The 27,515-nt window shown below is 35.1% G+C and overlaps 2 protein-coding genes across 2 annotated transcripts; one reads left to right on the top strand and one right to left on the bottom strand.

Annotated features, from left to right (window-relative positions):
• Positions 1–3,387: 3,387 nt before the first annotated feature.
• On the bottom strand, positions 3,388–4,824 carry LOC121412295. Its single transcript, XM_041605190.1, has 2 exons — positions 4,722–4,824; positions 3,388–3,630 (listed from the first exon to the last, which is right to left on the bottom strand). Exons 1-2 carry the CDS (start codon positions 4,809–4,811, stop codon positions 3,418–3,420), a joined length of 303 nt encoding a protein of 100 aa, XP_041461124.1. The 5' UTR covers positions 4,812–4,824; the 3' UTR covers positions 3,388–3,417.
• Positions 4,825–9,411: 4,587 nt separating this feature from the next.
• On the top strand, positions 9,412–27,245 carry LOC121410378 (cholinesterase 1-like). The gene is made up of 10 exons (XM_041602420.1): positions 9,412–9,629; positions 11,437–11,613; positions 12,283–12,445; positions 14,434–14,511; positions 15,685–15,803; positions 19,010–19,177; positions 19,801–20,231; positions 24,154–24,345; positions 24,612–24,796; positions 25,668–27,245. The coding sequence occupies exons 1-10, from the start codon at positions 9,483–9,485 to the stop codon at positions 25,778–25,780; spliced, it is 1,773 nt and encodes a 590-aa protein (XP_041458354.1). The 5' UTR covers positions 9,412–9,482; the 3' UTR covers positions 25,781–27,245.
• Positions 27,246–27,515: the final 270 nt, after the last annotated feature.

The raw sequence follows: 27,515 nt of genomic DNA, 5'->3' as shown, positions 1-27,515 counted from the left end.
GGAAAATTTGGTGATACCGAAAAAATGTCTCTGCCGGGAATCGAACCCGAGCCCCCAGCTTTGAACGCCGGTGCCTTAACCACTAGACCACAAAGACGGGTTAGTGGCTCGGCGACCCTGATCCAATTGACCGTCAGATAGACAGATTTTCGACTCCATACCAATTATAATTTCCTTTGTCGGGTGAAGTTGGGTTTTGAACAATGACAAGCCGCCATGCCTCAGCTGGATCAAAGCTATTGCTTTGATACAAAGCTAGTGCTTTGATACAGTACACGTATGGAAGAAAGTGTGTGAAGCTATACATTACAACAGCTTTGGCAACTCTTTTTATTTTGAATATTGTGTAAAGAAATGGATGAAGAGAACAATGGTAGGCGTAGCTTAAATCAAGGTTCCCCAGAGCTATCTACCCTTTGGAAAAATTGGTGATGCCGAAAAAATGTATCTGCCGGGAATCGAACCCGAGCCCCCAGCTTTGAACGCCGGTGCCTTAACCACTAGACCACAGAGGCGGGTTAGTGGCCGCGGCTGAATTAAAATAGTTACGATAATAGACTAAAACAATGTGCTCGCGTTTGAAGTCTGTTTAGCCTGATAGGTATCCTGTTCAGGATCCCAAAACAGACTGAATAGACAATTCAGCTCGCACTACGCGTTCTCAATATTCAATTATTGAAGTGTGTTTCCTCTCCATCAATCCCACATACACAAATCCTAAAAAGATATTTTTTCAGGTCAATTTGCAGAGGCGGATCCAGGGGGGCAAAGTGTTTGCCCACCCCCCATGGTGGTTAAAACAAACTGAAAGAAAAAAAAGAAGAGAAAAAAGACAAACAATTAGCAATGGAATCAGAGCTTAAAGAGTTCTTTTTAAGTCAGTATATAAAAGATTATTATCTCGCTTCGCGCTTGCATTTCTTTTTTTGCGGGGGGTTACACTGTATAATCTGTTTTAAAAGACGATTTAAATGTCTTTTTTATCGGAACATCAAAAGATTTCGGCTTGCTCTTCGTGCTTGCATCATTCATTTAGCGAAGATACCCCTATTTTCCATTGTTAGCAAAAAAGTGCATTGAATGTCCCACTTTGGGGGTCAGAATCTTAAAAAACAAATTTAGCTAGCGCTTCATGCACGCTTGCACAAATTTGTTAATTAGGTATCAATTCTGTCCAAATAACTCAGAATATCGGCTTTCCAGGTCATGAAATTAAAAAATAAATCATTTCACACTTCATTTCAATCGTTTGAACTGATGCCAATTTTTTTCATGGTTACAAAAGGTAGAATGTCAACTTTTCTAGTCAGAAAATCAAAATTTTCAGCTCGCGCTTCGCGCTTGCACCTGCTATAAATGGCAATTTTGAAAGTTGAAAAGTAAAAAAAAATTAATTTCCTACTTTGCGCTCGCATCAATTAGTGGGATACCTATTCGGTTCATATAGTTACAAAAAAGCTGCAAATTTGCAGTCGAAAAATCAAAGATTTTCAGCTCGCGCTTGCATCAGTTGCTTGGTAGACACGACTTAAAATCCTATTCTGCTCATGGTTACAAACAGTGGCGTACCGTAGGTCACGGCATGGGGGGGGGGGAACCAGCAATTTTTTAGTCACTTAGCGCGCTCAGTTGCTAAGTATACTGACCTGATAGAGACATCTGAAGGACAGTGCCATTAAACGGATGTCACTGATCAAATAATGCGAGCGCGAAGCGCGAGCTGAAACCTTTTTTATATTCATACCTAAAAAGGGACATTATAAGCAAATTTTTGTAATAAAAAATGTCTAACTGTCTCGCTTAACAAATAATGCTTTTCTACAAGATAATTATTATCATTTCACATTCTTTGTTGAGAACATTATTTACTTGAACAGAAAATTATCATTTGCACTGGCCCTCATTTATTCGATTATCTGTATGAGTCTATAAAGAACTAAGCTGATTTACTTTTGAGCGCAAACTCACACTTAACGAAATGAATCGTTTCAGTCTATTAATTGCAGGATTTTGTTTGTTGTCTGATCATTATTAATTATTTGACTGCTTTCATGAATATATTATATTGTTTTATTCCAATGTAATTTAAATTTCATCTCTTCCAAAAAAATGTATTTACTTTGCTGCTATTGTGGAAATAAATGAAAATGAAATAAAAGAATTTCAGCTCGCGCCTCGCGCTCACATTCATTCTTAAAATTTAGATATCCATCATTTTCATCATAACAGGATGAAATACATTAAATGCATGAAGAAAAAAATCAGATCGCGCTTCGCGTTCCTTGTAAGATACCTCATTGTGTTTTGAGAATTTCTTCAACTTCGGTCTGTACCCCAACATTTTTTTTTTATCTTGGTGCCCCTTACAAAAGTTTAAGCTACCCTCCCCCACCCCGTGCGCTCCTGCTGAACAAATGCCAGCGACACCACTGATGAGGAGATTGAGTCGATTGCCTTCGAGATTGCATTTTTCCCAAGAGGTTATCAATAATATTATTGAAGGCTATTCTAAAACGACTATAGTAAAGAAATTACAGCTCCCCCTCACACAATTCCAGTATAGGCCTACTCTGGTGAGAAGTTAAAACGATATTGAAACCCCCAAATGCATAAAACATAAATTAGAAAATTGCTCGCGCTACGTGCCCGCATTTATTGATGTTTTTAAAAGTGATATCATTATATTAATGGATTTTTTTTTCTTTATGAGCACATTAAAAAAAGGTGGTCTTCAATGGCATTTTTTACATCTTACATTAAGATTTGTCGAAAAGTACACAGGGGCGCCAAAATCAGGTAAAATTCTCCCCCCCCCCTACGAAATCCAGGATCCGCGCCTGCAGCTCGGAAACAGTAATTCTATTAATTTGAAGTGGATCGAACATTCATTTCGTTATCAATCGATGACAAATCTATAGCTTTAGAGCAATTGCGGAATTTTTACAGTTAGGTAAAAATGACGTTTAAACAGAAGTGTGCCCCTTTATATGTGAAGACCTTTTTCTAATGTCATTATTATATTTTTTTCAAAAATTTCTTCGGGAAAATGTGCCCCCCCCCCATATTTGGAAAATCCACTGGATCTGCCCTTGCTTTAGAGGACTACATGTGACTCCAATGCCGTTATGAAAGCCTACTACGTCACGAGATGGCGATATAAATAATTTCCGTTCTTATAAGTTGATAATATCAAATCACAGTTACCACGGTGACGTAGATACGAAGTGAAAAATAATTTTTCTCGTAAAGATGTGATTGTGCAACAGAAAATGACGACAACAAGCGTTTGAGGAAGGTTATCGAAAGTTTTCTTTGCATCAGAAGCATTGAATTGTTATTTTACATCATTTGAAATTGAAGAAATACATATAAATTAAATTCTTCACAGAGACGTAATGCCAATGTTCCTTCTACTGATCAAAAATACACGTTGATATCTGAATATGAGTAGGTTTCTGGATCTACAACTTCTTCCTCAGGTTGTTCAGGAATAACGTGTAGTACTCTGGGTAAGATGAATGACTGTGTTCTCAAACTAGAGATGGAACCATTCGTCCTCATCTGTTCATTGATTAGTTTCTCCTTCATCATCTGATCACGAATGCGATTGTTTGGTGGCGATCCTGATGTCTGGAAAACATTGCAAAGTAATGAATATTAATTATAAGCATCGTAAAACAATTAGAAATGTTGCATACGCATATTAAAGACTAGTATATGAAATGGACAGACATCTATCAAAGGGGGTACTTAAGACTGAAAATGATATGATTTAAACAGTCACAGACAAACCAAACACAGAACATTTTAATAAAAATCGGACAAGGAATATCAAAGTTATGACATTTTAACCTTTTGCATCATTTCGTTAAAACAGTTATATGCATGTCTTTATGAATATATGATGAGCAAGTTGATGATGTCATACCTCCACTTATATTTTGTATTATATTACATGGCATTATATTGGTTCAAATTTTGCCCCCCCCCCAAAAAAAAGGGGAAAAAATGGTTTAACAACTGATTTAATGTTAATCACTGCTCCAAATTATTATATTATAAGGATACATATACGCGCATCTATTTGAATATGAAATAAGAATGTTTGCATGAAATGGGGGCATGACATCATCCGCTCATACTGCATATTTATGATAGCGTGTAATAACCCGTCCATATATATTTTTGTCATGAAATATCAAAATTTGAACATTTCATTAAATCACTTTGAAATCAATAACAGATTGATTGAATTTTTTGAGTTTAGCTCGGTAATTTTAACTTCTTTGGATATAATTATTTTTTAACCCGGGTATAGCCCTGATGGAAAAGACTACATTATTTTATATATATTATACGTGTTATAAAAATCAAATTACATGTATACATGTAGATCTTAATCGACTACTAAAAAAAATCTGAGAAAAAGAAGCTAAGGACCTAATATCACAATGCGCTGTATATATTAATTCTGAAATTAGCTGTCAGATCAATATCTTGAAAAAATAAGACATCAAATATTAGTGTTATAATATTCATTAATTTTGAAATATATGTAGTCACACACAACACAAATATCTATTTCGAATAACATGAATAACAAATTACAAAAAAGAAAATGCAAGCCTAATGATGTCTAAACGGTCATCATGGTAATCATTTATTTCTTCCATCATGTCCATGATTATGGTGTAATCTAAAAACAATGTAAATTCCCTTACTCTTACAACATGTTCACTGAGTGAACGTCTCATAGCCTTATTACAGGAACTTGCTTGAGCACTTTCTGCTTTAGCAGCAGACAACAGCATATGCTTGCCAAATACCATCGGATTCATGGTTGCTCCCGCCAAAATGTTCTCGACTTTCATCATTGAGTTGACGATTGCATCATGGGGGATTTTATAATGTTTCTTTTCTTTGTCACGAGCCTTTTTGACGGCTTTCATGTATGCAACACGGCCTCGGCTTCCGATGATATCTGACGATTGTCATGAAAACATGAAAATGAACATAAAAAACAAGAAAAATAGACAGAAATACATAGATCTCTAATAAAACTGATCGTCAGTAAAACATGTGCTTACTTTTCATTGCTCTATTGTTAACAAAAATACAAATCTTACAAAGAATTATACGATCACAGTTTAATTTCACATTCATTTGATATTGTTTCCTAAAGTTCATCTAATTCAATTCCACTTGTCATGTTATTTTTTTACATGATTTATGGAATAGGCAAACCTGCTCATGGTTAGTAGATGCTTGCATTGTTTTCAAACATACTCCAAAACCTTATCTTTAAACTATCTAAGTATTGCTCGTATAGAATTTTGCATGCAATTTTGTTTCAGCCCATTAAAAAGAAAATCTACACTACTTGACTATATATGGTTTACTTGTTGTAATTTTTTATTAGTTTTTCGTTTATTTTTTCTTAAAGTTTCGGTTCGTTTTTTTCCTTTTCTATATATACAACACACAAGTTAAAAAATCTTATCATAAGCAGCTTTTTCACAAAATACCTGTTATATCTTCATGGGAACTGCTTCCATAAATGATATCATTTGTAGTTCTACTACTAATTGAACTTGGTTGAATTGAAAGGAAGTTGTTGTCATTCACACGGTTGCTATGAGTAGATTCACGTAGAGGAAACACATTTCGGTTTTCTCTGCAAATGCAAAATGAAGAGATAACAATAACATATATACTGTATATATATATTTTTGAATTTCAGCATATTTGATATTCTGTTGTGGTGTCCATTGCCCGGAAAGGGGATATATATAAATCGGAATAAAACGAAATATTATTTTACAAAAATTATATGGGCTTTCTGGCGTCTAATGAGAATCTTAAAATTCTAAATCTTTGCAATATAGGCCATCTGGGGCCCTGAGGCATAAAAGTTACCTTTGTAGTAACTTTGTCATCCAATGGTACCTTGGTATAACTGCAAATCAAATCGAGGATTCTATATAATCATTGCATGGCAAAGATGACATATTGGGGCCCAAGGGGGAGTAAAATGTCGGACAAGAATTGTATTTGTACACTCTTTGCCTAATTAATTTCACCGTTAGCTTCATTGTGCTATAAAAAACTTTAAAATATCACTGAAGGTGATTAATACCCCCACCCTGCTGCTTACAACACATATAGAAAATGAAGTTTGTATGTCTTAATTATATTCCCAATTGAATATTTGTGCCAACTTTCATGAGCAATGATTAAAAACTGGAAATGTAGTTTGATCAAAAATCATCTTTTCCTGAATACTTGGCCATAATGTGGTTACCATGACAACGCAATTTCTGAAAAATGAAAGTGTCTTGCACATTTTTTGCTCTAATTAACAACTTTCATATAGGTCATAAAGTGAAGAATTCAATCCGCATGATGTTTACATTTTGATTATTTCCATATTCTGTTACCATGGCAACGTATTTTCCAACACATACCAAAAAGTGTGTCTTGCACAAAACCAAGACCAATGTGTGTTGCAAACTTTTTGAGAATTAGATAAAAACTGAGAAAGTAGTTCAACCCGCAAATTTTTGCAATAGACTGACCGACCGGACCGAATGCTGATTCTTAAATACCCCCTTCATCATGTTCATACTTCGTTTAGCGGGGGTCCCGGGAAAAACAAAGATTTTGCCGTGTGTTGTTGCCCGATTTAAACAGCAAACACTCATTATGCAAAATTGATTAGGTCAATGTATACATTGATGATAGAAATTTAAGATGTTCAAGTTCATTAAGTGAGACAAACTCTTTTCTTGTTTTGGCGGCAGTTTCTGGTTGACATGCATGCTAGCTGAACGCGGATGTCATCGAGCAAGACGTACTGCATTGGTCAGGTTTGGATATTATATATGTATTTTTTGTAAATGAGTCCAATTTTTTGCATTAGCATTTTGCATTATTATGTCTGTTATAAGCATTGTGTCATTGTCAATTCTTGATTGTAGGGGATTTATGTCTATTTTGAACGACGCTTATGTTTGACACTTTTCCTTCTACTTTGTCTATACCTCCATATGAATGAAACAATAAAACGTGCAAATAGCCTACTAATGTTTGTGTTTACTCACCAATAGTTTCATTGCGAGTGATGGGATTTACTATACGATATTTATGAGTATAAAACAGTTAAAAATATTAATCAAGGAACGTGTATAAAAAGTTCCAACTAAATAATTTATAAAAGGGTCATCTTCGTTTTTATTCAAGTTCATCCCGCTCTCCATTGCCTATAGGCATAGTATTATTTCCAGTATAGTGGAAGATATTAAAGTTGGCGGAGTACAGCAAGTCTGCATATGCCGACTTAACCCAAGACAAGATAATTATGTCAAGTAAAAAAAAAGGAAACAATAAACTCATTCAGATAAACTAACCTCAGTGTTAGAAGGCATAGGCCTATACATACTGTAAAGTTACTTACATGTTTCTATTCACCATTGGTCTTCTATCTCCCGTACCTGTTTCAGTAGATGAAGAATTTGCATGGGACTTCTTCTGTGAACTTTCATGAGCCCCCATCGAATTTGTTTTTTGGTATATACTTCATTCAAAAAGTTTATCATCACTCTGCTGTGTAATGTCCTTTAAACTTCATTTTTATTCGATGGCGGGCGCAATGATGGGGATGGGCCTATTTTGATTTAGATAATCATAATTGCTCGGATCTGGGTTTTTTAATTATTTTTAATAAATATGTGACGTGGATATGCAGCTGCAGTCGTCGTACTGTCATAATGCGTACATGTATTTTGTTGTTGAAATATCCAGAGCATAAAATAAGTGACGTCACAAAGAATGCGCATCATTGTTGAACACACCATTTTCATGACGTGACAATAATCTTGAAGCCTGACCTACAGTTAAAAAAATGATATCATGTCATTTTGCACGTAGTTATTTTAGCACCTAAATATTTCAAATATACAAATGGGTTCAAGTGCTTGATTTTTTGCTATCGCGCTTTGAAGTTCATCCATTCGAAAGGTCTTGAGAAATACGCAATGAAAATAATTCAGCATTTTAGACCCCAAGAGATCATCATAGTTGAGTTTATACCTCTTTTACTTAGTTAAAATCCATCTAAATTTCACAAAACTTCGAGAATCGTTTATTGATTAATGTACGCCTACAAAGAAATTTGGTTTCCAATAGTTTTGAAAATAGGTATACACAAAAATGAAAAGTTTTGATTTTGCACCAGCAAGGGCCCTGGGAACTTTATTTTTAAATAAGGAGTGCTGTGGGTTTGTTCACGGGGTTGTCGTCCGAAAAAAGAAGGTTATTGCTCCTAAAATGATGACGGAGCAATAACCAAGCTTTTTCTTTGCTCGTCAACTTGATTTCCAGACGGTGTCCCCTACATCACTTCCTGAAAAATATTGGGTTGTTAAAGGACCCCCAGCACCCCCTCTTCCCAGGGCCATTGCACCAGCTGGCAGGCATAATTATGAACATCGTTCGATCGCTTCACTCTCTCATAATTATTTCATATAATTTTTTGTGAGGGATTTCACATTAATATTTCTATTAAAGATTATTGCTTATACGGTAGGTTAAAGTGATTGGTTAACATTGGTTTGACTTTCAAAAAATCTGAGCTAGAAGGTCACACGTGTCACCTGCAGTGTCTGTGATATGTTACAAAAATGAAGCCCAGAAAAAAATTGCGTTCGAAAAAAGTTATTTAGTGCTTCAAAATTGAAATATAAAGTGACCGGAAACACCATCTTAATTTCATCCCATACACTTATGTGTACTATTTAGGCATCTATAAGACACGTATTTACAAAATCGGGGTTTGCCTTGTAGTTTTAGCTTTTCATTCTCAATAATGGTTGTTTTCAGGGTTTATTAGTTCTAATTTCATGTACTTGTACACATGTTTCATCTTGGTTTGAGAATTTTTTAAATTGGCTGCTCACAAAGTTTAACAATACCTTTAAAGCACAATTATATTTAAAAAATACGGATTTTACGGATTATGATAATAATTATCATATTAACAGTGATGATAATATTATTATAACTATTATTCTCATCATTATTATTATTATCATAATATTGTTATTATTGTTGTTGTTGGTATGGTTATTATAATCATTGTCTTTTTATTATCATCTGTTTGTGAATGTGCATCCAATAGCCGTTCTTTTTAAAACTTTCATATGCACCAGGACGTGACAAATGGAAAAATATGAAAAGAAAAATTGTGAAAAAAATAACAGAGAAAACTCTTGGGTGCATCTGTAGTCTAGATCATACATTTTATTGATGTGTAAATAAAGTTTTATCAGATAAGACATTGCTCTTTGTTAGAGCTAATGGTTGTAATCAAACTGATCTGTAAATAACCTACATAACACGGTTGTCACTGTCTGATATGTAAGTCAGTGTTTTCTTGTAAACAGTTCCAAGATAGAGTTTTCCATGATTATAATAACGTCTTCAACATGAGGATCATAATTTTGTTGATGTTCGGTATTGTCACTGCTCAAAGAGAGATCACTATACCAAGTCTTGGTAAGGTAGAGGGGAAAATAGTCAACTTCCAGGAAGACGATTTCATTGGTGTTTCAACAGAGATTGATGCATTTCTGGTAAATTAGATCATCTCTTAGTGTGTAGTTCACTATATATATGAATTGTTATACATGTATATAGATCATAACTGTGTTGCATTTATTGACAAATGTCCTTTGAGAGTGGCAATAATATATTATATTCTTTTTCTTTTTCTTGTGCTTCTTTTAGGCCTATAGTATAATATAGGCCTAAAAGAAGCACAAGAAAAAGAATTAATATTGTTAGTTCTGTATAGCAACAGTAGTAGTAGTAGTAGTAGTAGTAGTAGAAGAAGAAGAAGAAGAAGAAGTAGTAGCAGTAGTAGTAATAGTAGTAGTAGAAGTAGTAGTAGTTGTCGTAAATAGAAGTAGTAGTAGTAGCAGTAGAAGATGTAGTAGTAGATGTAGTAGTAGCAGATGTAGTAGAGGTAGTATTAGTGGTGGTAGAAGTGATAATAGTGGTAGTAGTGATAGTAGTAGTAGTAGTAGAAGTAGTAGAAGTAGGGGTAGTAGTAGTAGTAATATAGTAGTAAGGTAGCAATAATAGCAGCAGCAGCAGCAGTAGTATTAGTAGTAGTACTAGTGGTGGTATAGTAGTAGTGGTAGTAGTGGAAGGAGTAGGCAGAGTAGTGATAGTAGTAGTAGTAGTAGTAGTAGTATAGTAATAGTAGAAGTAGTAGTAGTAGTAGTAGTAGTAGTAGTAGTAGTAGCACTAGTAGAAGTATTATTAGTAGTAGTAGTAGGCCTAGTAGTGGCAGTAGTAGTAGGTTGAATAGTCGAGTAGTGGTCATGGTGGTATTATCAGTAGTAGTAAAGTAGTAGTAGTAGTAGTAGTAGTAGTAGTAGTAGTAGTAGTAGTAGTAGTGGTAGTAGTAGTAGTAGTAGTAATATTAGTTGTATAGTAGCAATAGTAGTAGTAGTAGTAGTAGTAGTAGTAATAGTAGTAGTAATAGTAGTAGTTGTAGTAGTAGTAGTAGTAGTAGCAGCAGCAGCAGTAATAGTAGTAGTAGTAGAGGTAGTAGTAGTAGTAGTAGTAGTAGTAGTAGTAGTAGTAGTAGTAGTAGTAATACTAGTTGTCAGTAGTAGTAGTCAATATTAGTTGTAGTAGTAGTAGTGATAGTAGAGGTAGTAGTGGTGGTGGTAGTAGTAATAGTAGTGGTAGTAGTAAGGTAGCAATAGTAGTAGTAGTAGTAGTAGTAGTAGTAGTAAGGTAGCAATAGTAGTAGTAGTAGCAGTAGCAGCAGCAGCAGCAGCAGCAGCAGTAGTAGTAGTAGTAGTAGTAGTAGTAGTAGTAGTAGTAGTACGGTAGTAGTAGTAGTAGTAGTAGTAGTAGTAGTAGTAGTAGTACTAGTACTAGTGGTAGTAGTAGTAGTAGTAGTAGTAGTAGTAGTAGTAGTAGTAGTAGTAGTAGTAGTAGTAGTAGTAGTAGTAGTAGTAGTAGTAGTAGTAGTACTAGTAGTACTAGTAGAAGCAGTAGCAGAAGTAGTACTGTGTAGTACTACAGTAATATTAACGATGATCTTAGGAACTGTTGAATCCCCTTGAAGATCCTTGGCCTACGTTTAGTAATATATTCCATGTTCGATCTGTATTACTGTACTACAGTAATAGTAACGATGATATTAGGAACTGTTGAATCCCCTTGAAGATCCTTGGCCTACGATTAGTAATATATTCCATGTTCGATCTGTATTTTAAAAAGTTCCACCATAACATCCATGCGGTATATAAATGTTAGACCAGCCTTTGTCACATTGCGCATAGCTTAAAAAAATCTAGGTAAAAGCAATTTCAAATAACATTTTTTATAGTAATGTTTGCCACTCTTTTGTTGACAAACCAGGGAATCCCTTATGCCGAGAACCCACCAATCCGCTTCTCTCAGGCCACGCCCAAGGCGCCATGGAGTGATGTATGGAACGCTACTTACTTCAGATCCCCTTGTGCTCAGCTCAGCAATGAAGTAGATACATGGGATGAAGATTGTCTTTATCTTAACGTATTTGTGAAATATCCAAGAGTAAGCAAGTAATACTGGAAATTATCATAAATATATGTATGAACAAATTTACTGATATTGATATGATTTTGAAAGTCGTCGGCTATCATTAATGATCAAATTTTCACGGAAATCTTGTATGCGTTTCATTAATGATGATCATACTAACAAAAAAATTAATGTGAATATTACAGATCGAGCATGCGATCTTGAACACAGAGGAGTAATGCCGAAAATTTGTTTGCAAAGAAAGGGAATATGTTGATGTTTTTTTAGGGATTCAGATAGTACAATATTTATCTTATCTAAAAGTTATTTCTCAACTAGTATTATTAACAACTGTAGCGTATCTAAATTCTTGATCATGTTCAACATTGAAAAGAAATGAAATGGCTGATCAATTAACGTTCTTTCAATTTTACTGAAATGTTTGATTTCCATAATTTTTTCTTACTTAATCATAAAAACAATCTGGGATCCATGATTGATGATTAATTGAGTGAACAACGCAAACTGTCATCATTTAGATTTAAAGTCTGTAGGCTTAGGCTTATAAGTTGTAACAGATGTGGATTTTTGCATTATGTATTCGTGCCCTTTATGATGGAAAATATAATTTTGATATCATGTCGTTGACGTTTGACGTATTTTTTAATAATAAAAGCTGCCACATTGATTAATTTTACACAGCCTACAAATGCAGCTGTGATGGTATGGATTCATGGAGGAGGTTTTTCTATCGGGACTGGGTCTTCATATGGTCGATATGGTGTGCCTCTCGTTGCTGTTGGGAAAGATGTGATCATAGTCACACTGAACTATAGACTCATGGTATGGAGTGTCTTCAACACAGGTTTGTTTAAACCATAGAAAATAATCAAGGGAAGCCTACTAAAGATTAAAAACAAACGGAATTATTTGATAAATAAAATGAAATAAATAATTAAATAGTTGAATAAATAGATACATAAGTAGATAAAGAAATAAAAATAGAAGAGCAAAGGAAAGTATAAGGGAACTGTGAATATTAAAACGATCGAAGAAAGCCCCCCCCCCAAAAAAAAAAGGGAAAGGGGAGGAAGCGATACAAAAAATATGTTAAAATGGCAAGAAAGAACTATAGAAAAAATACAATACACATATTCTTTCATCTTCATTATCGCGCCTACGATAAGATGAAATTTAAAGTTATTTCAGTTCTATGAAGATACAAATGAATCTCAACTTCCATTCTTTAACCTAAATGCCTTCCATTAGTGACGCTGAATGGACGTTTACCGAAGTAGAGATTGACCATCGGGAACGTCATAATTACTTTAAATAGTTCAGTGAGATCCAACACAGTCATTTAAAAATCATACTATCAATATTACAGTGAATTTGAATGACACATTGATGAAATAAAATCTTTACACATCATGTATTGGCAGTTGAAGTTGGGTTTAATATTAGAAATTCAGATGAAATAGACATCGATCATAGCAGGAGAGGCGATCCAGGGGGCACAGTGTTACCCCCCCCCCCACTTCTTGAAGCACTGAAAAGTGTCCTTTTTATGCAAGAAAAATGCCCCTCACGAACGTGTACTGTGCCCCTTTAACTTTAGGAGAACCCGTTGTATTACCAAGTGCCCTTTCTCGAATCAGAGTCCTTTTTTGCCCAAGAAAAAATGCCCCTCACAAACGTATTCTGTGCCCCTTTCATACCTGAGAAGGACCCGGTTTATGACGTTAGTAAGTACCCCTTTGCCTACTCAAAGGAGCCCTTTCTCGTATAAGCGCCCATTTTTACCAAAGGAAAGTGCCCCTCGTAAACATGTTCTATGCTCCTTTCACCTGAGAAGGAGTCGTTTTATTTGTTAACGAGTGCCCCTTTGAAACAAGAAAACAATATTTTATATCTTACTAGAGAAAAAAACCTTGTAAGAATAATTCTACGTGCCTTAAGTTTCATGAGTGGAGTAGGTAAATGGCGTCCGGTGAGCGGCCGAACGCGGGGAGGGAATCTTGCCCCCATCCCCCCAAAATCACAACCAAGAAAAAAATATATATATGACATTATTTTTTAAAATATGTCCAAATCTATCCCCCAAAATTGGATTTTCGTTATAAAAATGTCAAAATTTTTGCTCGCTCACAACTTAATAATAGTAATAATAATAATAACGTTTTATTTACCCAGGGTAGCCACTTCAGTTAGGAAACTGCTCTACCAGCGGGCCCTGCATAACATAACATGTTATTATTACCCTTCTCCAATCTAAATGCTGAGCGCCTAGCAAGAAGGCAGAAGGTCCCATTTTTATAAGTCTTTGGTATGACTCGGCCGAGGATCGAACCCACGACCTCCCGTTCATGAGGCGGATGCTCTACCGCTGAGCCACCACTTCTTATAAATTATACGTGAATTTCGTGAAACGACATATTTAGCCCCCTCAAAATGTTTGGCTCATTACACCACTTTTTTGTTTTTGAATAGTGCCCATTTCGAAAGAAAAATGTGCCCTTTTTCTCTGTGGCCACCCCCTCCCCCACTTTCAACTTCTCTCTCCCGCCCCTAAACCATAGAATCAGGGGCCAACCCGGGGGAGGGGCACATCTGACCCGCGCCCCCCTCCCATTTTGAGATTCATAGTCAATATTTTTAATGTAAATGTGCTGTTCATACACAAGTGTGCCCCTCCCCCTTGAAAATCAAAAGGAATATTTCATGTTAAGGTCAGTAATAACGGGTTTAATACAGATAAAAGTGCACACCTTTACATCATTGGTGGTTTGAAATCAACATTGGCTCCATCCAAGGGATACTTCTTGAATAAAAAATGATATATTTTTAATTCAGGGGACGATGTTGCTACTGGTAACTATGGCCTTCTGGATCAACAACTAGCTCTACAGTGGATTCAAGATAATATCGGAGGTAAAGATAAAGAGAGTGGGTGAACATATTTTTGTTGTGATATATATATATATATATTTATGTGTGTGTGTGTGTGAAGCTATACACCTTCAAAACCCACCTTCACCCGACAAAGGTAATTGGTAAAGTGTCGAAAATCTGTCTTTCTGACGGTCAATCGGATCTCGGTCGTCCTAGCCACGAACCCGTCTCTGTGGTCTAGTGGTTAAGGCACAGGCGTTCAAAGCTGGGGGCCCGAGTTCGATTCCCGGCAGAGACATTTTTTCGGCATAACCAATTTTTCCAAAGGGTAGATAGCTCTGGGGAACCTTGATTTAAGCTACGTCAACCATTTCTTTATATATATATATATATATATATATATATAAATGTAAACATGCATCCACTCTTTAACATGACGACTGTGTCTTGTACCAACTACTTATAGGCGAAAAATTACAAGACGATTTGACGTTGCTGATAGACCACAATTTTAATCCCCGAGCTTTCGGCCCTAGGCCTTCTTCATGGGTTCTATACAAAAATGAACGAAACAAAATCAGTAGTACAGAAGGAGGAACAGATGGACATATACATGTACATATAATACTATGTACATATATACATGTACATATAATACATGTATATGTCCATCTGTTCCTCCTTCTGTACTATTGATTTTGTTTCGTTCATTTTTGTATAGAACCCATGAAGAAGGCCTAAGGCCGAAAGCTCGGGGATTAAAATTGTGGTCTATCAGCAACGTCAAATCGTCTTGTAATTTTTCGCCTATATATATATATATATATATATATATATATATTATTTGTATATCTCTGGTTGATACATGATAGTAAACTATAAATTTGAAGGGTACTGTAAGAGAAGGGAAAGATATAGTAAGAGAAAGGAGTGGAGAACATTAAAAATAAAAATAAGCAGATGGAGAGAAAGAGAAAGAAAGGAGGGAGAGATGGGAGGTGGGGACATGGTTTAGTAAAAAGGAAAAGGTGAAGGTGATATAAGCTCTAGGTTTATGAAAAATGAGAAAAATTATCAGAGATGTTCATGGATGTGTGAAACAACTTTATACACTTAACCAGCCCTTGCAGACATGTAAATAATTTACCTATTTTCTTGATGATTAAAAATAGCCACTTTTATCAACCACTTTATTTGGTTACTAAATAATAGCATTTGGAGGCGATTCCAGTAAAGTGACGTTGTTCGGGGAAAGTGCTGGAGCAGCTAGTGTTGATTTTCATCTCCTGTCAGAAGGAAGCAAAGAACTTTTCAGCCAAGCTATAATGCAGGTAAATTCGAGTGACCTTTATAGGCACATTATATACAGAATTTTTAATAATGAATTATGTTTTGTAATATACGAGCCGGCCATCTCTTGGTAAATGAAATGTTTTCTGATGCAATTTTGCTTCAACCAGCTATTGGTTAACCAGTCTTTGTAAATTGCAACATTTTAACAGAATAATGATGCGAGTTTAAAGGAATTCGAAGGGTTTCTGGTATAGTGGCGCCTCAACTATATAATTGTGTCAAAGTCCCTGTCACATGTGTCATTTTACGACTATGTTGTTAATGTTATGGATCCTTTATGTGTAAACATATTCATACACAGATTGTACAATGTGCATTCTGTGAATGCAGCAAATAAACAATAAATATACTTCTGATGATACTGTCTGAGAAAATTGTTGGTATTTAATCTGACTTTTGAATTCTTTTCAGGCTAGTTTGTAGCCGAATTTAGAAGAAGACTTTCTAAGTTTCTATCTATCGTTCATCATAATAAAATTAATAGTACATGTATTGCATAAAAATAATAATTAGATGGCAGCAAGACATGTAATTAGTTCGGCTAACAGAGCCGTAGGCAAGAGCTCAGAATAGTTTTTGTTAAATCGCTAGGCAGGGGACGTTCATCGTTCATGAAACTTGGATATAAGAGTAATCAAGAATTTTTAAATATCCTGCCCGAGTTTCAGGTTAAATGACCAGGGTCAAAGTTCATTTAGGGTCAATGAACTTATACCATAATGGGGGAATCTTTATTAACCAAGGTTAATGGGTTTTTTAATGTCGTCATAACTTAGAAAGTGTCTAGACCTAGTTCATGAAACTTAGGCATAAGGGCAATAGTGTATCACTGAAAATAATGCGTGAGTTTCAAGTCCCATGATTGAGATCAAAGGTCACTTAGGGTCAATGAACTTTGACCATGGTGGTGGTATTTGTGGAATTGTCGTCATAACTTTGAATTTTTTTTTATCTAGTTCATGAAACTTAGACATAAGAGCAATTAGGTATCCCTATACATCTTGTGTGAGTTTCAGGTGACATGACTGAGATCAAAGGTCATTTAAGGTCAATGAACTTTGGCCGTATTGGGGGTATTACAGTTAATTGGCAACTCAGTAGAAAGTTTATGGATCTGCACATGTTCATCAAACATAGACATTAGGGTTATCAAGTATGTTTTGCACACGTCTTGGGTCACATGAATATGGTCAAAGGTCATGTTAGGTAAATGGACATAGTATTTTATCATACTATGAGTTTCTGTGACTGTGTGAATTAGTATTCAATAGCTGTTTTCAAATGAATGTCAGCGCTGTTGCTGTATTGAATCGCGTAATGCAGGCGAGACTGCCAAATGCATTCTACTCGTCTTGCATTGAGAAAGGTATTATATTGACGTAAGCTTCTCCGTAATTTATCTGATGAATGTCTTTGGAGCGGAAAAATATAAATATCAACAGAAGCTAGTCATTGAGGAGGAATAAAGGAATTGAGCAGTAGCATTTCAGTCATGCTTCACTCTAAAAAAAAAGAAATGTTAACTAAACATTTGAAAGGTTGGAGGAGTGACAACATTTTCTAAATGTTGCATTTATCACTTTAAATGGTTCTACCCAACACTTAAATTGTTGGATTCAGCTTTATATAAGGTTGGATGTAACATTTGGAAAAGGTTGTCACTCCTCCGACCTTTCATATGTTGATTTAACATTCGAATTTTTAGAGTGTTTGTGTTGTAGGAGTAAAAGCTATAAAGAGTTTACATAATCTTTAAATGTACCAAGTTATCCAAAGAGCCAAAATTGAAGGGGTTCATTTCCCTTACGTTTCCTTTTAGCATACAAACTGATTTATTGTATTGTCGTTGTATTGATTGGGTTGAGAAAATAATTGAATTGAATTTGCAGCTATTGAATTAAGCCATGCACGAAAAAAATCCGAAGTGCTCGAAGAGACATCAAGATATTTCAGTTAGTGGACTGCTTTTATAAATTGTGATTGGAATATCTGACTGAAAAAAATCATGATCGATGAATTCATTTGAAAGCTTATGATGCGGCTATTCGGTGACTAATCCAGGCAGCCTTATTCATGTAGAGTGACGTAGGCCAATAATTTGTTTTTAAAGGCTGTGTCCAATCCTCCTCCCATATCTACCGAATAACCACAGGAATATTTATTCTGTACTTTATCGAAAGAAGCAAATTGAGTAATTTTAGAGTCCTTTAGCAATAATCTAAACTATATTTGCTACTCTCCACCCGGATTGTATCATACCAAAGGGAAGAAATTCACGAATACTGCAAGTTGTAAAATATGTTTTTAAGCAGGTGATTGGGGCGCCCTGATAAAAGCACGCATCTTTGGTGGGGGAAATCTGATACTATACTTAAGAAATCAATTATTTATAGTAGATTTTTATAATTCAAAATGTAGATAACAATTGGATAACATCTAATGCTGTCCACGGTCTTGCCCCTCAACTCAAGATACTTCTGAACTTATTTCTCCATACAACGCCTCAAGGACACATAGATCGTCAACTAAATTCCTTCAAGTTCTTAGACTATTAAGAACTAAGACGCACTGCGAAAGGTCATTCTCCTATACAGTGGTGCCATCACCATTTGGAATTCCTTCCCCAGTACTCTCCGATCACAAAATAATTATGGACTTTTCAAATCCCAATTTCAAACATTTATCTTCAATCAAGCATTCAAATAGACAATTTCCTATACGTATGCCATAACAGATTAATGTAGATGTTGTCAAGTGTCATTCTAAGTAATTCCTTTTTTTTTGTATAATTTTATTTGTTTAAAATGTATAAGGGTCATTGCTGGTCTGATATGCACTATCGAAGAACTTCATTTTCATTACTATTATTAAATACTGGAGAAAATAAATAGTATAGAAAATGTGTAAATGGGAGACATTGTCATTCAGATGATCATTAAACAATATTGTTAACCTTTTTTTTAAAGCTATGTAAAATGTGTGAGTGGGTCGGACAGCAAAGGGAATTGGTAAAGAGGCGGAATGTACATTATGTACGTTCGTTTTGAAATTTATTTCATGTTTAAGAGAATACGAATATGTATTAGTTATGTTGACTTTTTTAAACAGCCTGCTGTACAACTCCACCTTGTAAAAAATAAATATCACACAATCGTGTTTTCTTTGTATTGTTATGAAATCTTAGAGTGGAACATCCCTATCACCATGGGCATTTCGTCATAACCCGGAAGCAGATCGACAGGAAGCTAATGCGCTTGGAGCTAAAGTTGGATGTGATTTTGAAGACTCCACTCAACTAGTAGATTGTTTGCGGATGGTTGATGCCGTTACTCTAATGAATGCTTTTTGGCAGGTACTCCTACGAGATCTATTCTAATTTCCATTTTATGATTTCTTTTGCTATTAACTCTGTGTTTATAATAACATAGAAAATGATTTTTTTTCTACTGAGAATAGATAATTTATTGTTTTTTTATGTTGGCGTTATATATTCACATCCTTAGAGTGGAATGTAAAAAAATGACAATAAAACATGCACGAAAATCAACATTTTGTTTTAAAATGATCACCGAACTAATTTGTCTACTCTGAAGATTAAGGGTGTCTTAAGTCCATAAAGAATGTACAGTAAGAAAACTCCTGTGGAAATCCTGTGTTTGGGTGCTCTGACCTATGATCATTGCTTTGATCATCATCTTCATCATTCCAACAAAAAGACTCTGATAGGATCTTTCTATTTATTCATGTCCATTCATATCATTATGATAATGAATTTTGTTATTTGATGAGGCGAATAATTTTATTTAGTGTTATGAAAAGTCCTAAGAAAATTTACTATGTCAAATTTGTTCTCATGATAAAGTTCGTATTCGAGATTATCTTCCGTAGGAAATATTACAAAGGCTGATGATATTTCGAATATCTATTAAAAGTACGAACGTTAGTTCATTAATATAATTTGTGTACTCTTCCTAGGTATACCCTCGTAGCTACATACGTTTAGATGGCATATTTCTGAATGATACCCCTTCAAATCTGTACGCATCTGGTTCCTTCAAGAAAGCAACAATCCTTGCCGGATACAACAAGGACGAAGGTTACATTGCAGTAAAAGATATGTTTAGTGAATACCAGGGTGATGAAGTCCCAACGATGTCTAAGTCAATGTACACGGAAGAACTTCCGAAAGTTCTGTATGGTAACACTGATGAAATATTGATGAGGTCCATTGACCAGCAGTATATCGACTGGACACAGGCCGATAATGTGAGTGCGGACTATCTTCCTGCATTCACCGGAGCTGTTGGCGATCAGAGATTTTCTTGCCCAACTGATCACGTGATACGCGCTCACGTCCAATCGGGGGACACAGTATTCAATTATTTCATGACGCATGCACCCAGCACGTAAGATATAAAAACGAGATTGTTATTTTTTTAAAAACATTATATAGCTATTACATATTTATATGGAAAGATAAAGTATAGGAGTGATGTGATGATGTTTGAAGGTTTGCACCCGGGGTGGGGGGAGGGGGTTGGGGTGCACGGTGATAATTATGAACAATCGCGGAAGTGGTTTACGGTACACAATGTGGGGAGTGATACAACTGCAAAGAGTTAGAGTGGCTTGTAAATACATAAGTTTGACAACCGCGGTGGGTTACTATACAAATCCTCACTGCTTATGAGGATGACCATGATGACTGTGTAAATTATCATTCCCGAGATGCTTTTCCAGCCCTTCATCATCAAGAGGCCTTGGTTATGTGCAGCACTGAGGGAGTGACCATATCCGCCGTCATCCGAATACAGAGCAGTCTATATTATTTTGTTTTATATATATACCTCATCATAAAGTCAAAGATCTTTCCTTACTCTGATAAAGGGTTATCGTTATTGTCTCGTCTGCATAGCAGAGCAAGACTATAGGCGCCGCTTTTCCGGCCACGGCGGCGGCGTCGTCAACGTTGAAATCTTAACCAAGGTTAAGTTTTTGAAATGTCATCGTAACCTAGAAAGTATAATGGACCTAGTTCATGAAACTTGGAAACATACGGGTAATCAAGTATAAACTGAACATCTTGCCTGAGTTTCAGGTCACATTACCAAGGTCAAAGGTCATTTAGGGTCAATGAACTTAGACCACGTTGGGGGTAATCAATATTTAAATCTTAACCAATGTTAAGTTTTTGAAATGTCATAACTTCGAATGTATATAAACCTAGTTTATGAAACACCATAGCTCTATATGCTTAGACATAAGGGTGTTAGTGTATCACTGAGGATCCTGCGTAAGTTTCAATGCACATGAATAAGGTCAAACAGTGGCGTAACTACGGGGGCATGGGGGACACGTACCCCCCCCCCCCCCCCAAAAAAAAAGTAAAAACCGGGAAAAGGAGAAAAAGAGGGAGAGAGGGAGAAAAGAAGAGAAACGAAGTGGGAAAGAAACATCATTGTTCATTATTATATCATAATTATGTTATATTACATAAGAAACATTTTTTCATAACTTTATGAAACATAATGTGCTCAGGGCCTATGTCTTTATTGTCCCTGGTGCTCGCATTGTCTGTTTACCGAGACATATAATCCTCTTATACTAAAACCTCCCGTTTTCAAGTCAATATACACCAAACTGCCAAAAATATTTCCTCGCACTTAGAATTATTATTGTTTTATGTACAATAGTATGCTTCTTTTTCATGACTACTTAGAATGATTGCCCCATTTTAAGGTCTTAATATAAAACATTTCCTGTCACTGTTTACGTTCGCAGTAGTGGATTGGTGAAATATGTCTGCTCTCCATGAATTCTTAGAATCAGTCCTTAAAATGTCCCTTTTTCTAATCTGAATATAAAAATATTCAGCTCGCGCTTCGCGCTCGCATCATTTGGATAGTGAACTACTTATAGTCTTCGTAAATTCCTACAAACAAGCTTTAAAATGCCCCTCTTCTGGTTTGAATTTCCTATATTTTCAGCTCGCGCTTTGCGCTCGCAAGATTTGATTAGTGGGATGGGTATGTTAATCATGTTACAAGTGCTTTATGTGCATGTTCAGATGTAATTCTAACAAAATCGGCAAGCGCTTATTGGCACTCTCATTACATGACTATGGTGAGATGTGTATACTCTTAATGGATTCCTAAAATGCAGTCCTAAAATCTTCCTGTTTTGGGGGGTCAATATTTACAAAAATTTCAGCTCGCGCTTCGCGCTCGCGTTATTCAGCGAGACAGGTACGTATCATGAATACGAAAGATTGATTATAATGTCCCTTTTTAGGTCTGAATATCAAAAATTTTAAACTCGCGCTTTGCGCTCGCATTTGACCAGTGAGAGACATCCGTTTAATGGCACTGTCCTTAAAATGTCTCTATTAGGTCAGTATACCTGGCAACTGGCTCACTTAGTGACTCCAAAATTTTACTGGTGCCCCCCATGACCGTGACCCACCGTACGCCACTGAGGTCAAATGTCACTTCGGGTCAACGAACTTTGATCGTCATCATAACTGAAATTGTATGGATCTAGTTCATGAAACTTAAACATATGACCAAATTAAGCATCCCTTAACATCCTGTGCGAGTTTCAGGTCACATGACCAAGGTCAAAGGTCATCTAGGGTCGACGAACTTTGTTAATTTTGGGGTATTTGTCTTCATAACTTTAAAAGTTTATAGATCTAGTTCGTGAAACTTAGGACATAAAAGTAATCATGTATCCCTGAATATCTTGTGCTTTTTTCAGGTCACATGACCAAAATCAAAGGTCGTTTAGGAACAATGAACTTTGGCCGTGTTGGGGATATTTGTTGAATTGGCATCTTAACAGAGAACTTTAATGAATCGATCTACAATATAATTCATGAAACATAGACATAATGGTAATGAAGTATGAATGATTATTTTGCACATTTCTTAGGTTACATGGTCATGGTCAAAGGTCATGTTGGGTCAATGGACAGAGTGATTTCTTTGTGAATAATAATTTCATAGCTGTTTTCAAAGTCAGCACTGCTGCTAATATCGAATCGCGTAGGCCTAATGCAGGCGAGACTGCCAGAGGTCTTTCACTTTTGGGATTCAGTTTAGACCTCTACAGTGCGTATAAAAAAACGGAAAAGTTGTGAAAAGTCTCTAAAAAAATGTTTCAAATTATTATATCTGTATTTTGGTGTTAATAGATGCTCTAAGATCTTATCTTTGAAATGTCATTTTAAAAAAATCCATTTGTTCATGCTTGAGCGAACACGGGACGTTTTTGTCGGGGGTTCAAAAAGAGGCTTGCGCCAAAATGTCAGAAATTAGAAATTTGATGATTAGACTTTTGGCTAATCAGCAGACTTCCTCTTAATCTTTTCGTTATCTTTGCCATAGTTTTCGAATTATGCTGTCAAATTTCATTTACAAATTTATTTATTTCCCTGAATTATATTGTTTTTCATTTAAACTTATTTTACCTTTGAAGTTTCCTTCACAAGCAAGAAAAGAAGAGGCTTTTTGTCAACCCAAGTAAGAAGATGTGCATTATCAATTGGGAGAATTTGTAATTATTCAAATCCTTTTATTATGTGAAACAAATTATGTAATGGTACATGTACCTATAAAAGACATGAATCCTATTTTCAATGGGTTATTGAATCCTTCACCAAGTTTAATTATGTGCTTGACAGGACAAACAGGAAAGGATTCATGTCTTTCAATGGCAATGGTGTATTGAGTCAATTTTGAAGGAGCAAGATATGGCAGATCAGGTAAAATGTATTAAAAAGTTGTAAAGCGAGCAAGCAAAAATTCCCAATTTTTATCAAAATGTCAAATTTTGTAAGTTTGACATAATATTCAGAATGATATATTTCACTATCTATGTTTTCTGTTATTTTCCTTTCCACTTGTTTTCCTTGGTCATATTTTTTTATTTTTTTTTGGGGGGACCACCCTGAGCCCCCATCCCTCAGGATGCCACTGTTCAAAGGTACCTTAACCTTTGTAGCACACAATGAAAGGATTTGAAAAAAAAACACGCTCTCCCATACTTTGGTTTTAAAAAAATACGTTCTTGCCTAAAGAAGAAATATTCAAAGCTAAAAGAGGACATATTAAAAAGGAACAACAGAACTATTCAAGCAAATAAGTACTGTATATGTATTTTAATCTGTATTACAGGATGTGATAGAAGAAATTGATAGCAAGGTAAAACCCTCAGAAAGCGATATGTGGAACTGCACCGTGTCACATGATGCAGATTTGATTGACCAATCAGTCATAAGAATCTTAGTATTAAGTACATTATATTTAACATCAATCAACTAATCTACAGGTCATATTTTCAGTCTGGACTAAATGGATCGGGACCAGGTTGGCTTGGGGCGACACATACAGAAGATATCCAGTTTGTATTCGGATGGCCATTCATTTCAGAATGGATGGCTGATCGTCGACCTCTTCATGATGATGAAATTGATCTGTCCGTGAAAGTCATGACCATGTGGACCAATTTCGCTAAATATTCGTAAGTCTTCAATATTGGCACTATGATTCTGAATAAATTTTACAGGGAAAGATTGTGACACGGACGCACTTGTAACTATTCGAATTATTATTTAAAAAATACTCCCTCATTGGTGTATAATTTGATTCTCATATCATGCATTGTTTTTGTCTGACCACACTCGAGAAAATTATAAACGAAGACATGCAGTAAAATAATATATAGGCCCCTGTAAATTCAAGGTTAGTTGGTCTTTTTCTAACATTATTATGTTCTCTTTCTATCAGACATCCAGGCAAGATGAACAATAGTGTTGAACCCGAAAAAGAAGGTGACTTCTATTGGCCTATATATACTATACCTGAGCTTGAATATAAAGAGCTCTCTTTAGGATTGACAAATGATCGAGCTATCAGGGCAGATGAGTGCGCCTTTTGGAATTATTACGTTCCAGATCTCGTTCAGCTAATAGGTAAGATTTCACTGCTCAGGATTGTAATTAAGAATATTGTTTAATCGAATTCATATTATATCTTTTTTTTTAATATATTGATGAAAATGAAATATAAGATTGTTATTGCGATACATAATTGGAACAGAGGGAGCGTATAGTCGTTTTCGTGATGAGAATGTGAGTGTCGATGTTAACTGATCTCACTTTCAGACGTATATCGTATGGGTATCCATACGACGCACAGATACTCAATAAGTAGATAATTTATACGACCATTCAGACACAATGGACGATTTTGGCATCTTACGATTTTCAACGCAGTCATTTAACGTTGCATATCGATACGAAAAGTCCTGTTATTATCCTTTTTTAAAGATGGTAGTCGTTATCAAAGCAAACATGGACTATCAATCAGTGTATTCTGGAAGTGTCACATCCAAGTTGCCTCTCTTTTTTTTTTTGGTTTTCATTCTCTTGATATCCTGGTAGTTCCTTTGTATATCAATCTGATTGGTGTTTTAATTTGATAAGATTTCTTTGATACCAGAAACTAATTAATAAATATTCATAAAATATTTTTCCTTTACAATAATTATTTTTCATGTGAGAACGTTTAAACCAGTGATAATGATATTGTCGAGAAGAATATATATATATATATTTTTATCAACCTTCACCATGAAAGATGTGAATTAATATTGAACCTATTACACTGTTAAAATCACGTTGTCACTTTAATCTAGGACTATATAAAAAATACCTCTTTGGTGAGATATCGGTCTTGATATTTTGTGTAACCCAATGATCCCTGATAATGTCGAATTAGCACCTTGTTTTGAATTCTATTTCTGAAACTTAACGAATAACCTTGATTTGGTTTTGTTTTCAGAGAATGTTCCGAGTGGTGAAGAAGAGTGGCGGGAGGATTTTGAGAAATGGCAGAACGATATGGAAGAATGGAGAAATGTTTTTGATGAATATCAACAAACAGTACAATGTTGAATTTAATGAGTACCTTTTAATGATTACCTAAACCTCACGTTCATTTTCACCAATAATTTATCATTGCTATTTATTCTCTTATTGAAATGATACTGATCAGACTATGTAAATCGCTGTTGTACTATAACTTTTGTGAGGATATTTCCATAACATACCCATTTAATCCATGCCGCATTTTCTTGTAAATATCCATATAGAAAAGTGTAGGTTTCGTGGTAACTGATTTATAATAGAAAATGTAATCATTAACATATAAATTGCAAAGAAATATACAATATACAGACCACTATCACATTGTACCCTTAGCAGTTGTCGCATACATCTTTTACTTGCTATTTGTGAATAGTTTCATTGTGATGAGCCTACTCTCATCCATTCTGATCTTCCAAAATGCTATTTGTAATCACCCTAATCACCTAATCATGCTAATGGGGCAAATTAATTTTGATACAATAATCATTGCAAGCTTGTTCATACTAAACACCCTTGTTAAGCGTAAATTTACCTTCATTATGATTTTCTAGTTTTCACGGTCAGTGTCTAGTTAAAGATCCTTATCATTATAATTATATTGACATGTTGACGATGAACCATTATTATTCGTTGTAAATGCAGTTACATGTATAATAGATGAGGTTTGGCATTATCACTCAACTGCCTGTCAACCATAGTGTAATTTATCTTTTGATGTTGCCATGCATGAAAATAGAAGCAAGCAGCAGGGACATCTTTTTACAACAGATATTGGCTTGATTTTAAATCATTACATGCAAGATGAACTTCGAGCGTTTCAGATGAGGGAAAATTATTAATCAAGTTTTAAATTGAAAATACTTTTTCTCGAAAGACACTTGAGATACCTTCCACCCGATTCTTTCTTAGGTTCATGGCAATAAATGCTAGATATATACTGCTGAACTGATAAACTCGATCAAATTCACTAGGCGAGGTACACACCTACAGCATAAAAAATCGATATGTTATGAAATATTCGAGAAAGTTACCATGGAAACCAGAGTGACGTCGATCAAGCTATAACAACGTTTATCACAATAGATAGGCCTATATCTTGAATACTTTGTCGAGCTAGACCGACGAGGTCCCGAAATATATTGATCAGACTTGATCGGATAGATTGTTTTGGCGATTGGAATCTGGCATTTTGATTAAGATTAACTGATTTAATTAATTCCTTTTTGAGTTTCAAATAATGGTAGAAAAACATATAAATAAGAAAAAATACATATATTAATATGTAATATGGACATAAACGAAATACATAGATTTTACTCATACAATTATTACCAGAGGTGAATATATCCTCCGCCCAATGTTTCAGGCATAGGGGATGGCCTGTGTTATCACCAATAAGTTAAGGTATGATCACAATATGATGATGAAGATGATGATGATAATAATGAAAATAATGAAAATGATAATAATAGCAATAATAATAACAACAACAATAATAATAATTATAACATTCTCTATATTCATAATATTAGTAATAATAATAATGATTATCATGATGATGTTAGTAATGGATATCCTATTTACGCATGTTGACCATTGATACTGTTTTTCTCATAATTTTCTTATGTTTATAGCTATTATATGAAGACATTTCTTTCTTTCGGAAACTGTTACAAGCAGATAGATGGAGAAAGAAAAAATATCCAGGACCTAATAGGATAACATTCATGATTCATGTTCTTATGCATGAAATTATCGTTTT

This window comes from Lytechinus variegatus, chromosome 3 (genome assembly GCF_018143015.1).
Source record: "Lytechinus variegatus isolate NC3 chromosome 3, Lvar_3.0, whole genome shotgun sequence".
Lineage (NCBI taxonomy): Eukaryota > Metazoa > Echinodermata > Echinoidea > Temnopleuroida > Toxopneustidae > Lytechinus > Lytechinus variegatus.
The sequence above is the reverse complement of the archived record's forward strand: the minus strand, read 5'-3'. Positions and strand labels throughout refer to the sequence as shown.